The 16,047-nt window shown below is 34.0% G+C and overlaps 1 protein-coding gene across 18 annotated transcripts in view; it reads left to right on the forward strand.

Moving 5' to 3' along the window:
* Window positions 1–16,047, forward strand: part of EYA4 (EYA transcriptional coactivator and phosphatase 4) — a 282,025-nt gene that overhangs the window by 214,345 nt on the left and 51,633 nt on the right. For 6 of the 18 annotated variants that reach the window (XM_078370801.1, XM_078370800.1, XM_008995086.5 and 3 more), the window contains 6 exons: window positions 279–371; window positions 4,760–4,826; window positions 6,059–6,201; window positions 6,345–6,488; window positions 8,798–8,877; window positions 12,537–12,720. In XM_078370801.1, the coding sequence (XP_078226927.1) occupies window positions 279–371; window positions 4,760–4,826; window positions 6,059–6,201; window positions 6,345–6,488; window positions 8,798–8,877; window positions 12,537–12,720 (711 nt within the window). Of the gene's footprint in view, window positions 1–278; window positions 372–4,759; window positions 4,827–6,058; window positions 6,202–6,344; window positions 6,489–8,797; window positions 8,878–12,536; window positions 12,721–16,047 lie in introns of those variants that run through there. The other 12 variants (XM_078370804.1, XM_078370803.1, XM_008995087.6 and 9 more) reach the window with 6 other exon arrangements.

The following is a 16,047-nucleotide window of genomic DNA, read 5'->3' on the forward strand; positions in this document are numbered from 1 at the left end:
GGTGAATTAAGAATTTAAATATGTGTACTGCTGTTTCACTTTTTAAGGTTGACTGCCTTTAAAAGCCCGATTTGAGAGAACTAGCTTGGCCAGAGGATTTTAGATTAAATCCTCTAAATGCATGCCCACTTAGAAGCTAAATTAACAAAACTCTCTTCATCAACTTCTGAAGTTTTCTCTTGCATGCTCATGGTAGCTAGAAAAATCACTAGTAGAATGGACAGCGTCTTTGACGTAAATTTAGAAGTAAACTCACATGTACTTATTCTTCTACGTAGTGTCTCTTCTTGCAGTCAAAACAGAGCCCTTGAACAGCAGTGAAACCACAACCACGACTGGAGATGGAGCGCTTGACACTTTTACTGGGTCAGGTAAAGCCTTTAGCTCGTGTGTCCTTATGTACACATGGGGTTGCATCCACAACTTCCTCCTTGGGAATAAACAGCATAAGCATCCAAGCTCTTAGAGCTTTGATCTTTATAAAGTTAGCAGCAATTCTTACTTTCTATGATGAATTGTCACAGCATATACATTTTATAAATGATATTTAGAATAATTTTGCTTGATATTTTAGTTGACAGCAAAAGTCCCATGACTTTCTTGTTACGGATAAGTAAACTTAACTTCCTTCAAAATTATTTAATACAGTGTTTAAGTAATTTAATAATTAAGTTGTGGCAGCTGACCTTGCTTCTTCACCATACCCACTTGAATTGCATAAAAACTACCTCTGTTTAACATTCGAGATGTAAAGCTATCCATTTGATTCCTTCTAAATAACCTTGTTTCCTCTCTGGGTTTTAAAAACTCCTCCTGTGTAAGCAGCTGAGTGACAAGTATTAAAGGTTAATGGGCTGCGGGAGAGAACATGCTGGTTGCATTAGAACCCAGCCTCTGAGAGCGCTGGTATGCTTCAAAGAGAACAATAGAATGTCTTTAAACATCAATCCCTTGAAAACATAAATACCTGATAACTCCCAGCTGGGCACAAAGGACATGAATTAAGTTGACTTAATTAAAGATTTTTTTCAAGTTACACTATTTATTTGGCTTATTATCTGGTGAAAGGACTTTTCTAACCTGAGTAGGAATAGGTGCATCAGAAAGAACATTAAACCTCGGAAAGTATTTGTGGTAATTTAATCTCAGTTCTCTTATTCTACTTTAATACATTTTACATTTATCCATATTCTTATGTTACAAGGATTTTTTTGTCAGTATGTTTTATGTAAAAATAGTTGAGATATATCTTAGAGTATTATGTCATTATAGCATATATTTGATTTTTACAGATGATCTAATTTTACTGGTTCATACTGATTAGAAGCAGTTGCCATGTCTTTACATAAATATTAGTACTCCAAGAAAGAAATAATAGTACATAAACTTTGCATAGAGACTCATATGTACTAATCTACATCTTTTCTAGCAGTTTACCTGCCTCTCAGGAAATAAATAGGTAGCAGTTCAGCATTCTGTATTGCACACTTACCATAACTTATTGGTGACATACTTCATTAGTATACTATACATTAATTGAAAGCTGAATGACAAAACTATGAAGTGTTAGCTCCAAAAGGAATTTCAGAGCTTTCTGATCCATTTTATAGACAGGAAAATTTAAAAGTGGTTAAGGCCATACAGTCAAGGTCTCACAGCTCGTCAGTGATATAAATGAGTCTAGAATCATGTCCTGATGATCAGTCCCTGGATCCTTTCTGTAGTACCCTATCAGAAAATAGATGGAAAAAAAATAGGTATAAACAGTCATCCTGTCTGAAATTCACTCATATTATCTTTATAGATATTTTTCCAATTTTTTAAAGAATTGTCTAGGGATGTGCTGTCCAATAAGGTAGACACTAGTTATATGTGGCTATTAAAATTTGATAAAATTAAAAATTTTGTTTTGTGTTTTCATTTTCATACCAATAATGCAGTAAGTATATTTTCAAGAATATTGTCAATTTTGAAAATCATCAAGTATGACTAGAAGTGTTATGTTCTCAATATTTTCAACAACCAAAATTTAACTGAATTTTCAAGTTTAAACACATTTCAAGTATTTAACAGCTGCATGTGCTTAGCAGCTACCATATTGGACAACTCATATACAGAACATTTCCAACACCATGGAAAGTTTTATTCCACAGCAGTGATCCAGGGCAGGGAGTATCAACATCAGCACTGTTAAAGGCTTGGGCTAATTCTTTATTATGGGAGAGCTGTCCTCTGCACTGTGAGATACTTGGCAACATCCTTGCATCTATCCCAAAATGCCAGCAACACTTCCACAGATGCTTCTGTACTAAAGAAACAACCAAAGATGTCTTACTAAAGACAACCAAAAATGTATCCAGTCTGTTTAATTGTCCCTGGCAGGCAAAAGTCTCACCCCCACACATTTCCCATCCCATTGAGAGTCACCAATCTAAGATAGTACGATAATAAGAATAAAACCTTGAAATTGCTTTGACACCATCAGAGAAACTGACAATAGATAGTAAATGTTTATTTTAATTAATTTTCAGGGCATTTTGAAAACAGGTAGTTTTGCTTACTGCTGTATGCAGAAATGATGGAATGTAATGAGTTGAGTGATTTGGGTAGTGTTTATGATTAATCAAATGACTGTGGGGAATAAAACAAAGGTCTTTATAAGGTATTCCAGAAATTACTCTGGAAATGAGGCTGCCTTTTGTGGGAGCAGTCTTTACTTTATCTGCATAATTTCCACTCACTTTAATCCAATTTTGTTGTTCTTTTCAGTTATCTGCAAATTTCTGAATTAGAACAAAATGTATACATTTTAGTAAAGAAGCATAAAATTTCCTACATGAACATCGTAGTTTTCTGAGCCAAAGGTTTTGTGTTCTATTTAGAAAATCAACATATAGTTGTTAATAGAAATTTGTAAAGGTTAGTTGAGCCTTTATAGTGTTGTGAGTACATTATTCTAATGATGTTTAGATTTATCATTAGACAGAAGAAACATCTTATATATTCAGAAATGAGTTCATGTATATGGATTTTTTTTCTGAAATGTGTAATTTTGCTCTATGTCTTATTAAAAGCTACTATATGAATATTTATCTTCATTATTCAGTGTCTCTTTGGAAAAGTCTTCTATTTCACAATATTGATAATAGCTGATTAGTATAGCCCAAGTCTTGAGTATACCAAAGAGAAATTCTATAAAGAAGAGATGAAAGAATCTATAATTAAGCCTCATTTAACTATGTTTTTGTTAAATAGAGTATTTGCTATTGTGAATTGATAAATTAGAATGAATATCCTTGGAATAACACTATTATTGTGTAATCTACATTTAATGACCATTATGTAGTAGAACAAAGGGTCTGTTTTCATTGTTGATTTGAAAATTTAAAACATTCTTTAAGTATTAATGTGTAGAAAATTAATAGTTTATTAGCCAATTTATTTTCAACTATACATAGCAAATTCAGTTAAGTTTTGGTTGCTGAAAATGTTAAGAACTAACACCTTTAGTCAAATTTGATGATTTTCAAAATTGACTGATAATTCTTGAAAATATACTTACTGCATTATTGCTATGAAAATGAAAATATTCTTTCTGTATTCAGAGCTTACAGGCAAAATAGCGTTTTAAACACATTAAATTCTGCATGTTTGTGAAGCAGTAGATCACAAGGGTATGATCTATATAGAAATATATCATGTTTCGTAAAATAGTTAACAACCTAAACCTATTTGTCACTTTTACAATTCTGAAAGTTTAGCTTCAGAATTATTATGAACAACTCAGAAAGGACATAGTACTTTGAAGTATAACTATGATTGATTGGACTAAACTAATTCCAGCACTGCATTGTGTACGACTTTAATCTTTTTGAAAAGTGAATGAACAGCAGATGGCCTAATAAAGACACTCTGTGTGCTCGCTCAGTGTGGATTGGCTCTGAGGGGACTGGCTCACACTTTAGAGTCCATATATTTGCAAAACATCTGTCTTAGTCAAGGCAGATAGTTAAAGGAAAGAGTAACTTCCAAGCTTTTGGATGTATTCCAGTTTGCAGCCCCATGTTTGGATGAACTGTTAATAGGTCCTGACTTTCACCTTTAAGTTCTTCTCAGAAAAGTATTATCTCTGATAGTTCAAAGTATATTTGTAAATATAATTGCTACTGCATTTTGTGATTATGTTTTAAAGAAATTACCTGTTCTTTCTCTAGTTATTACAGGAATATTTTAGACTGCCTTTTTAATTTTTTGTCTGATGGGTGAAATGAGAGGAAATAGAATTACAGTCGTATTTTACCATTAGAAAATGAAGTTTGGAACATCACACTTTTCTTATTTTGTGTTGTATTTCAATTAGAATAAATATGGAGGAAGAGCAAGGTATATTTGCCATCACATTTGGCATTTTAAAATGCAAAGTTTGCAAATTTTCAAAATTTACTTTTATATTATGAAAGCCTAATTACCCTATAATCAAATATATTTATTCATAGCATATTATATATAAGCTCATGCTAATGATTTGAGAAAATGGAAGAGTGTTAAGGGGAATGATTTGTGAGACAAATGTTTGTTTCACGTTTTTAACTAAAATCAGTTTAATTAAGAGAAAGTGTTTAGGCAGCTGTTTCTTTTTAGAAAATGAATTTTTGGAAACATGTTTAACAGGGTAATTTCTTCAAATTGGTTGTGCACATTCTAGTGAAATATATTTATGAAGCAACCTTTGGTGCACTGGTATTTTTGTGTCTTACAGTAATTACAAGTAGTGGCTACAGCCCCAGATCAGCACATCAGTATTCCCCACAGCTGTATCCTTCCAAGTAAGTGGTCAGTAGATTCTTTCTGTTTTATTAGAAAAATTTTCCCACATCATCTTTATTAATCTGTATTCACACAGATTCACACATATTAATATGACAACTTTAAATTGGCAAACATTTATGTCTATACATGTATTATAGATAGTTGGATAGATACTTGGATAGATTAAGTATATAGATAAATATCCTGTACACATTTAAAATAGAGATGTCCACATTTATCTTGATACTTCCCTCGGATATTTATATATGCCTTGAGAGAAATATCCATCTCAAATTAGAATACACTGCTTTTTTGATGCAAATTAAAAATGCTGGCTGGCTAAAAAATCTAAAGAGATTACATTTTATCTATGTCAACACTTCATAATTAATTCCATTATTGAAATTCTTTTACTGGATTTCCACTTCTAATAAACATATTTTTGGAAAATATGCTTTATTGTTTTTATAACTAATATAGTTACTTTATTGAGGTCAATAGTAGATATTTCTTAAGTTTAACTGTATTGGATGTATATCTGAATTTGTTTGGAATCAGCCAGATGTGCCATGATTTTATATTGCTGGTACATACACACTTAATGTAGTATGTCATTTTCTTCAGCATCTAGAGTGTCTGCCTTTATATATGTATAGACTGGAGGTTGGGTATCCTATGAGGAACATGATATAAAATGTGACATGATGAAAGGAATGGCGTTCCTTTTTTTTTTTTTTTTTTTTTAAAGAAAGCCTCCTACCTTTCTTTTTCCTTTTTAAAAATTTCCAATTCTTGGTAGCCAATTCTTAGTAGGGCTTCTAAATAGAATTTCATAGTCTTTGCATAGCAGTAAGTAACTCATGGTGAGTGTGAATTTGCTCATGAGCATTTTAATTAGTGTGTGCTCCATTGTCCTCATCTACATATTAACTGGAGTGCTATTTCAGATATGAGTAAGAATTATAGACCTGGAAGAGGCACTGGGTATAATATCTAAATCAAAGTTCTCCTTTTACAGGTGAGGTATAGACTTAGGGAGTTTAAATTATTTGTCTAAGGTCCCTAGACTGGTTTGTAGCAGAGCCTGAGCTCCTGACTTTCAGACTGTTGCTTTTTCATATATTGTTAAAATTATATTGTAGATAAAGAGGATTAATTCCTGGATATTATAGGGTTTCACTGAATCTAGGCTGTCTGAATTAATACACAGTCTTTGTTGCCACAGTAATGCTATTTTTCTGATATTTAGGCCCTATCCACACATTCTTTCTACACCAGCAGCTCAAACAATGTCTGCCTATGCAGGCCAGACTCAGTATTCGGGAATGCAGCAGCCAGCCGTCTACACAGCCTACTCACAGACAGGACAGCCCTACAGCCTGCCCACTTACGGTATTTCACATGTTATATCTTCTCCTTTGGTTATGGGCAGGCAATCCTGCTGGCTGGTAGCTTTGTATTCTGTTGTAGGTTACAACTTGGAAGGAAGATCATCTAACTAATTAAATGGTTTGCACATTCATTTTTCTAAACAGATTTGGGTGTGATGTTGCCAGCCATCAAGACAGAGAGTGGACTGTCCCAGACCCAGTCTCCATTACAGAGTGGCTGCCTCAGTTACAGCCCAGGGTTTTCTACCCCGCAGCCAGGCCAGACACCTTATTCTTACCAAATGCCAGGTAAGTAGCTACACATGAGACATATTATGGGAGAACTCATTCTTTGAGTGAGACTCTTGGCTTCAGGCTAGGAATATCCGATCATGAAGATAGTTTCAGGCTTTATCACAGCTCAGACAATTTTTAAAGAAAGATGAATAACTAGACAGAAACATAATGAAATGCTTGAGTATACATCAGGAAACAGGACCCATACCAAACTTAAATACTCAAGTTTAAGCTGTATAACATCAGCAGGAAACCAAGTCCAAGCAAAGCAACCTCCAAGCCAGACACCAGGTCAGCCACACATTTGGTGTCTACTTAAGTGATTTAAAAGATCCGTAGCACAAACCAATATTTTTTTTCATTATTTCTGAAGTATGTAATTCTGCTTTGATTATACTTAAATTTGAATTAGCTCTTTTCTAAGTTCCATTTATTGTTGACCAATTGAGGATTTTTTGTTCATTCCTAAAATTTCTCTCTTCTATTAATACTATGTTACAGCCAGGTGCAGTGGCTCACGCCTGTAATCCCAGCACTTTGTGGGGCTGAGGTGGGTGGATCACCTGAGGTTGGGAGTTCAACACCAGCCTGACCGACATGGGGAAACACCGTCTCTACTAAAAATACAAAAATTAGCTGGGTGTGGTGGTGCATGCCTGTAATCCCAGCTACTCAGGAGGCTGAGGCAGGAGAATCACTTCAACCTGGGTGACAGAGCTTGCCATAAGCTGCGATTGTGCCATTGCACTCCAGCCTGGTGACAGAGTGAGACTCTGTCTCAAAAAAAAAATGCTATGTTGCTTAATAGGACTATTATGTAATATTTACTTACCAATCTTCCATATAGAATCATTAATTTTTTTAAATTTTAGACTCCTATTAAAATTGGATTTTATCTTTTTTTTTTTTTTTTTGAGACAGAGTCTCACTCTGTCACCCAGGCTGGAGTGCAATGGTGTGATCTCAGCTCACTAAAACCTCCACCTCCCAGGTTCAAGTGATTCTCCTGCCTCAGCCTACTGAGTAACTGGGATTACAGGCGTGTGCCACCATACCTGGCTAATTTTTGTATTTTAGTTTTTGTATTTTTAGTAGAGATGGGGTTTCACCATTTTGGTCAGGCTGGTCTGGAACTCCTGACCTCGTGATCCACCTTCCTTGGCCTCCCAAAGTGCTGGGATTACAGGTGTGAGCCACCATGCCCAGCATGTTTTATCTTAATGCAATAGCTTCCAAAATAATTTTAGTGACATAGTAAAATCTTTAAAAGCTGATTACTATCTGTCATTTTCCCTATACTGAAAATCACAAATTTGGGATTATATTATTATATTTGAACCAACTGGTACGACATTTTGGTTAATTGATTCAAATGAAATAATTATTTAGATATGTTCGACTGGAATAGCAGTGCTCTTTTTTACCTAAAATGTAGGTTGAAACATATTTGAATGCATGGTATAGCCACAAAAATCCATACAGCTTCAGTTAGCCTTGTGACAGACAACATTTTCATTTTTTCTACAAACACTTTCATATTGGCTATTCCAGGTCAGGTCAGTTGCACTGATTACATAACACATTGCTAGTCAAAACATATTGATAAAATAAGTAATCAGCTCCTCAATAGCCTTTCATTTTACTTCTTGACAAGCATATTCCATAAGGATTTTTTCTTAAGGAAACCTATAATTGACAGCTCACTTGTTTTTTGCTCCGATTTGAGAAATCCTTAAATTTCAGACCTTGTAGCAAAGTTTTAGAAGGTGCTCAAACCCTAGATTTGTATAGTATAAACAGTTCTCTGTTGAGTCTGAACCCTAAATCACAGCTATTTTTGCTCTAAAGACAAAGGGAACAGAAGTACAAGGTGTTACTAAATGGGGTTCTGCATGTTTATTTCCCATGGTAATAACCCTGTACAAATGTTGAGCTCAAGTTATTTTTGTATGTAAATGCAGTTGATATGATTTGAAAGTTCCAGTAGTTTCCTGGGGGCAGTGTTAGTCTGTGTAAGATGTTATCCTTTGGGTACCCCTGCACTTCTTGACTCCTAACCATTGAGTGTTGGCCTCACTCCTTATGAAGACTGTTCCCACATGCTTCTGTTTATCTCAACAGATTAAATAGGAAAGGGTTTACCAGGGGTTACAACAAGAGGGAGAGAGCTAAGCATATTTTCTGTATAAATGTCTCAACCTCAAATTTCACTGTCTTCATGACAAATTTCAAAGTGTTTCTCTCACTGAATTCTGCAAAGTGAAATATTTTATCACTTTACAGAGAATACTTTTAAAATGCAATTTGTTCTTTACTTCTAGGTTCTAGTTTTGCACCATCATCTACTATTTATGCAAATAATTCAGTTTCCAATTCAACAAATTTCAGTGGTTCACAACAGGTATAGTAGCTTTTTGTGTTTATGCTTTTTATATGTATTTCAGATTTTTGAAGAGTACTTTCAAGTTGCCATGTAAGTGTATACTTTCCCAGAATAAGTGTTCTCTATTTAAAATTATGATAGCATTTCAGGATAGTAAAAAATTAGCTATATAGAATTCTTGGAATATTTGTTATTCTGGCTACTTTAGATTTTTTGATTGCTAAAGGTTTGCACTTTAAACATTTATGCTGTAGTTGTTTTAAGCATTTGGCATGGAATTGCAAAATGTTTTAGATATTTTCTGTTATCTTACAATATACTAAAAACAGTTTTATTTTTCTTGATAAAGCAGTTATTATAATGAATATTAATTGGTTGAACTAAAATCAATTATAGGATTATGCTACAGGCTATATAACATTTTCAGTCCTAAAAGTGTTACTTAACAAAATGCCTCAAGGACTACTGTTGGCTTTTAAGTATTTTGTTCTATTTTTTAGTTTTTTGATTACTTTTAATAAATATTTGACTCTCACTTTCCTGACAATTGCAACTTTTTGCTTTTGTCACTGTGCCTGCCTCTGGGAGTCCTTAGTCCTTCTTCTAGTTATGTTTTCTTAATATTTTTTATGAGTTTTAAAATCTAGCTTGTTAGAATTATGCATGAAGCAAGAGTGAATGTCCTTGAATGAGTGAATCAACTCAGTGTGAGATGGATTTGTGATATATATTGACACTTCCAAATCTTTTATCCTTACATTTTGATTTTCAGCCATGTTCAAAGTAGGTGAGATTGAAGAGTGGCTGACTTCTGGTCTGACAATACACTATTTTACTTTAGTATAATTGCTAGATGTTTATGTATTTTAAAATGTATGTTACTGCACAAGAACTTCCTTATTAGATTTACTGAAGGAATTCTATCAATTGCTTTATTTTAGCTTTATTGATATAACAAAAGCCAGAAAGGAAATTTTTATCATTAAAATAGTGTGGAATAATATTTTTGATAGGATCAAACTGGGTTATTTAGCATTAGTTAGAAAACTGACGTCTTAAAACACTAAACATCAGATCTAGTATATGCATTATATTTTCAAAAACTGAGAACTTTTGGTAACTTGATTTTACTCATTTACTTATTGGTCCAGCAGATATTTGTTGAACACTTGCTAATGTTAGATTTTTGGCAAGGGATGGAAGATTCAGAACTAGTAAGTCATTGTTCCCTGCTCTTTAGAGGGATTCAGTCCTCTGAAAGAAACAAATATGAAAATAAGATGGACAGAGGGTGGGATGTAGTGAATATAATAACAGAAATATACACTAGGCAGAGTTGTAAAGGAAAAACTCCTCTGCTCTATTTGGGTGGATTAAGAAAAGATTTGTAAAGGAAAAGAACATTTATTTAAAAAGAGTTAATCATAAAATAGATCCAATTCTCTGTGAAGATTTAAATATAATGGATTCCAGTATAAAATGTACTCTGTATTTGGGACCATAGTCTGAGAACCAGTTTTTTTTTTTTTGCGGCTAATACCTATTGAGTGCTAGTGTTAGGAACTGGTCTGTATTACTGGGGCACACGAAAGTGGGGCTGGAGTGGATCAGATCTGATTCCTGCCTCATGGAACTTACAGCCTACTGGGACAAACAGACAGTAAGCACAGGAATAAATACAGAATTAGAAAGAGAACAGGACCTATTAAAATATCAACTAAAGTATACTTTTGAATAGGGGAGGTTTTGTGTAAGGCTTCTCTACAGAAACCACATTTAGGCCAAGACTTCTAAGAGTTAGATGAAGAAGGAGGGCATCAGTGTCTCAGGCAAAGAAAGCAGTGTGTATCAAATCCCCAGTGGGCAGAAGACTTGGTGTGTCAATGAATTGTTTTTAAAAAGGCTGGATTTTAGTTAGTGCATGAGTAGGGAGTGGGGAGACATATATTTGCAGAGATAGGCAGGGGCCTACTCACGTAAGGCCTGGTGGTTTTCAATAAAAAATTTGGATTCTATTCCAAGCCCAGTGGCAGGCTACTAAAGGATTTTGAGCAAGAAAATTGTATCACATGATTTATGTTTTGAGAAGATAACTCTGCCACCAGTGTCTTCGGAGAAAGTAAGAAATGGAAATGAGATGAATTAGAAAATGAATACATTACCTGCAACAGGAAGAAAAGGTAGCTTGGACAAAGGGGACAATAGTGGAAATGAAAAGAAAAGGAGATCTTTGAGATAGGTTTGAGTATGAAAAGACATTATATTCCCTAGTGGGGAATAGCCTGGATCTTTCCCATATGTCACCTCATCTTCCTCTGCAGGAGTTAGTAGCCTAACAGAGAGCTTCAACACACAGATGTTTGACTTTGGCTCTCTGGGTTCAAATTGCAGCTCTGAAACTTAATTAGCTGTGTGACCTTGTGCAAATTACTTAACCACTCTGTGCCTTAGTCCCCTTCAATGTAAAATGAATATAATATTAAGGCCACACAAGAGATTATGAGGATTAAATGAGTAAATATATTTGAGCCCTTAGAACAGTGCCTCGATACAAAGTAAACACTATGTAAACGTTTGCTATCACTGTTTCACTCTGAGAAGGAGATATTCCTAGGTCCTTTGTTTAAATATAATGAGGTTTTTGTTCTTGGTTTACAAGCCATAGTGGGAAACACTGGATCTTGAAATTTTTAGACTAATAGAATGTTAGTTTTCTGCCATATTATTTAATCCTTCATGAGCATACACATATATACTTATAAGGAGTAGTTCTATTATTTTTTGGAAACCACATCAAATGTAGATCTTTGTTTCCTTTGGAACATGTTTCATCAGGGGATCTTAATGTCATGACCAAGAATTTGTCATCACCGATAACATTTTGGGCTGACACATGCTAGATATATTAAACACCAGTTATCACAACAAATCCTTACTCATCATCCTAATATGTAAAAGGATTTTGAAGGATCATGATTATCATTTCAAGGTTCTTAAATTTTTTTAATAAAAAGTAAGTTGGGGTGTTGATCCTGTTTTTATTTTTCTTTTTAATGAAGAAGGGAAACTAAATAATTGAAATGTTTACTAAAGACTTTAAGTCAAGGCTTCAGGTGATGCATAGTTTGTGAGAGGCTGGGTATAAAAAAATCATATTCCTTTTCTTTTACTTACTTCTTACATTCTGCCAAGAAAACAGAATTTTCAGTAGCCCAGAAAGGAACAAAAATCACAAAAATGTAGACTGTGTTCTCTGGGGAGGCTAGGAGGGGTAGCCTCAATTCCTTGCTGTTGATGTTAGAAGATGTGTAAGAACTGATTTTGTGAATATGAGCTGATTCCATCTCCTTCTTTCCTCTTCAAACACATAGGTTTTGATGATGTGAATCCTTGGATAAGTAATTATCAGGAGCAAAGCGAACCATATGCTAATTTTAAGCAGATTATATTTGTATACTGGACCTGGTTTGCCAAAACAATAGGGTATTTCACTACGACGTGCTTGTAAGAGATGCCCACAAAATAGTCTCTGCTCAGTAGGATCACCTCAAAGCTGTGGACTCAGAAACAAATGGGGCTGAATCTAATCTTTCAATTACCATAATGGTTGGTTTTCTTTGGAGACTATTACAGAGTAATTTCTGTTTCAAACACAGACATCTCAATTATTGTTTCAGGATTATCCATCCTATACAGCCTTTGGCCAAAACCAGTATGCACAGTATTATTCAGCATCAACGTATGGAGCGTATATGACACCAAATAACACAGCCGATGGCACACCCTCTTCAACCTCTACTTATCAGTTGCAGGAATCTCTCCCAGGACTGACTAACCAACCAGGTACAGATCTTCACCCAGGTGAAATACTTTTATATGTTTTGCAGTATCTAATAAAATGGAAAAAGTGAGCACCCCAAAAACGTGGCTGAAAGCTCCCAGATAATTGTGCTGATGTTTAATCTATGTTAGCATCAATATGTAAGATGAGGCTCTTCTGGCATTTCAGAAGATCCTTCTTTTAGAAGTGGGACAGATAGACGATTTTAATCTCTAAATGATGGCATGCATATGGATATGGACCTTTTGCCAGACTCATTATTCATTTTGTGAAGAACTTGCAACAAAGTTGTAATATTATCTTCCTTGAGTATGACTGATAATATTTCATTTATGCTAAAGAGACTGCATAAGCCCTTCACCTTTATGGGTTGTCAGTAGCTCTAGCCAGTGAACATTTCCTACATTACTGGGATTTGTAGATTCAGTGGTAGGTAGTTTAATATCTTTGCGTGATCAGTGTGTATTTGAAATCCATTGTGTGTTTCTTTATCTGAAACTTGCAGTATTTGAATTGCATTTGCTACACATAATTAGACACAGCTGAGGTATTTAAAATTAAAAGCAAATTTAACGGAGACTCAGCATAATCCTAAGAAAAGTTTCAGGACTTTTGGAGAAATTATTGAGATGAACGAGAATACTCAAAACTACTGTGAAAAATAAGAACAAAGTTTGAAGACTGACATTATCTGATTTAAATTAGACTTATAATATACAGTTATCAAGAGAGCATGAAAGGATAAACACGTAAAGCAATGAAACACAGTGGAGAGTACAGACACAGATATATATAATATCTACTAGAAAACTGATTTTTTAATCAGGATACAAAGGCAGTTGAGTGGAGAATGAATAGTTTTTTTTTTTTTCCAACAAATGAAAATGGTGCTGGAACAATTGGACATCTATATGCAAAAAAGGAAAGAATCTCAACTTATATACAAAAATGAACTCGAAATGGAGTGTAAGGCTACATCTAAAAAGCTAAAATTACAAAACTTCTAGAAGAAAAAATGGTGGAAATCTTTGTAACCCTGGTTTACATAAAGATTTTATAGATATGACATTAAAAACACAATTCTTACAAGAAAAGAACAGATAAAATTAGATTTCAAAAAATTATAAAGAACTTTTGCTCTTCAAAAGACATTATTAACAGAATAAAAAGACAAAGCCATATATTTGGAGAAAATATTTATAAAACACATACTGATAAAGGAATTATATCCACAATATATAAAGAACTCTTGAAAGTCACTAAGAAAAATGAGGTTAAGAATTTTTTTAAATATCATTAATTTGTTCAAGTATACTTTTCTGCCTTCAGTTATTTGCAAGATCCAAATTCATCTCTACTCCTTTTTTATTCATCTTTGACTGGGAGAGAAAATAGGAAAACATAATCACAATACTGTAAAAACTCCTTCTAACTGGACCAGAGGGGCCAAGATGACTCAATGCCATTAGACGATTATTTATTGAGTGTCTATTAGGTATCAGCACTGTGCTAGAAACTGACATTTCAGCATTGAATGAGCTCTTGGCACACCTTTAGCTTCCATTTAACAAGCAAGAAAAAGATTAAATAATTACAATAGTGAGGAGTGTTGAGAAAGGAAAAGTGGTAAGTCATATGGGGAATATTAACAAGTAAACTAATTTGGATATAAAGTAAACATGAACCTGTTATTTTAAGCAACAGTCAAGATGTATTTATATCATGAATTGATGAAAGGATAATATTCATGATTTTTAGTTCCCTGTTCAGAATATAATCTTTATGGGTCCAAGGAAAAATTATCTAGTAAATATAGCTTGTCTTTGATGCCTCTACATAAAGGCACACAGCCCCTTTGAATTTCTGGTTCTTGTCCCTTTGGGGCTCTCTGTTTTGGCTTTTCAGCTAGCCTCGGCCTCCCTAGATATCTGTACCTCTTGTAGGACCAGGATTAGGGTAAGGTCAATGAAGCACCCAGAGCACAAAATTTAAGATGGAACTCATTCTCAAGGTTCTTAAATTTTGTGTCCTAAGTGCCTTACTCATTAGTCCCAGCCCAAATCACATGTTCCAAATCTGTCATGATCCTCTTTGGGTCAATACTTTGCATTACATCAAGGATCTTAATTTCATTCAAAGAACGAATTATTTCAGAATCCTTACTTAAGCAGTGGAGATACTTTAGGGAAGGAGATATTTAACAACCTCTTATCACCCTGTGGAAGGTTTTTCTCAATGATGAATGTGTGGGGAAAACAAGGTAGGGTGAATATTTAAAAATGAAACCACAGAAGTGTTTCATCATCAAGATATCAGAGACTGAATGATGGACAAGACCAATAGGGTGTTTTTGAATTTGCTAGACTATAGCTACCAAGAATGAAACCCATATATGTGTTCAAATACGGTATTTGCTAAGTAGAGCTTTGTGTAAAATGTTGCTTTTGCTTCAATTTATGTATAATCATAAGAAGGCTTCTCTGCAGGAAAGACACAGATGGTTAATTTCCTTATTGGAATAATCAGTATTGAAAATAGCTATTTTATTTATATTAAATAGATTAAATGCAGGCAGGTAGATATTCTGAGTGTGTGACTTTGGATGTGACACATTCACATATGGAATTCTGGCATTCACTATCAGAATGCTGTAGTTTCTTCAGGCTTCTGTTGGTTGCTGAGGCAAAGAAATATGATTTGACATCATTTTCAGGTTACTAGACTTGAATTTAAAGACAGAGTTAATTCTATTTATAGCTATATTATTCTCTCAACCCAATCATAACAACACACATGTCTGGATCTTTAAAGAATTCTTTGAACTAAGACCTTCAGTCAATGTAGTTTTAAGTTTAATTTAGCCTTTTCAGATCTGGCATATGGCCAAAAAGCAAACAAACTTATAACTATGGAATTTTTCTTTATTATTGGTGGAATCTGATGTATTTAGTTCAAGGGCAGGAAAAGTATTTCCCATTGACTAGTTTTGCATTTTGGACTTAAAGTGGAAACCTAAAATTAAACCCACAGTTTTTCATAGAACATTCACTGTTGACTTCTACTTTTATAATGAAAACATACCTTATGTTCAATAAGAGACAGCTGATTGTTCTGATTTAGTGATAAGCCTAATAAAATAAAGTGAGATCTAAATATCCAAACCTTAAAAGGTGAAGTTATTCATTACTGTACTGATTAAAGGATAATTATTCAATCATGTATAGTATTGGGTCAAGAAAAGTCGAAGGCAATTTGGTAATGACTGATGTTATTTGGAAATTGCAAATATCATTCCATTATTTAATTTACCTCATTAGGTAGTTTGACAGTGGATTTAAAGAAACACT

The sequence above is a fragment of the Callithrix jacchus genome, chromosome 4 (genome assembly GCF_049354715.1).
Source record: "Callithrix jacchus isolate 240 chromosome 4, calJac240_pri, whole genome shotgun sequence".
Taxonomy (NCBI): domain Eukaryota; kingdom Metazoa; phylum Chordata; class Mammalia; order Primates; family Cebidae; genus Callithrix; species Callithrix jacchus.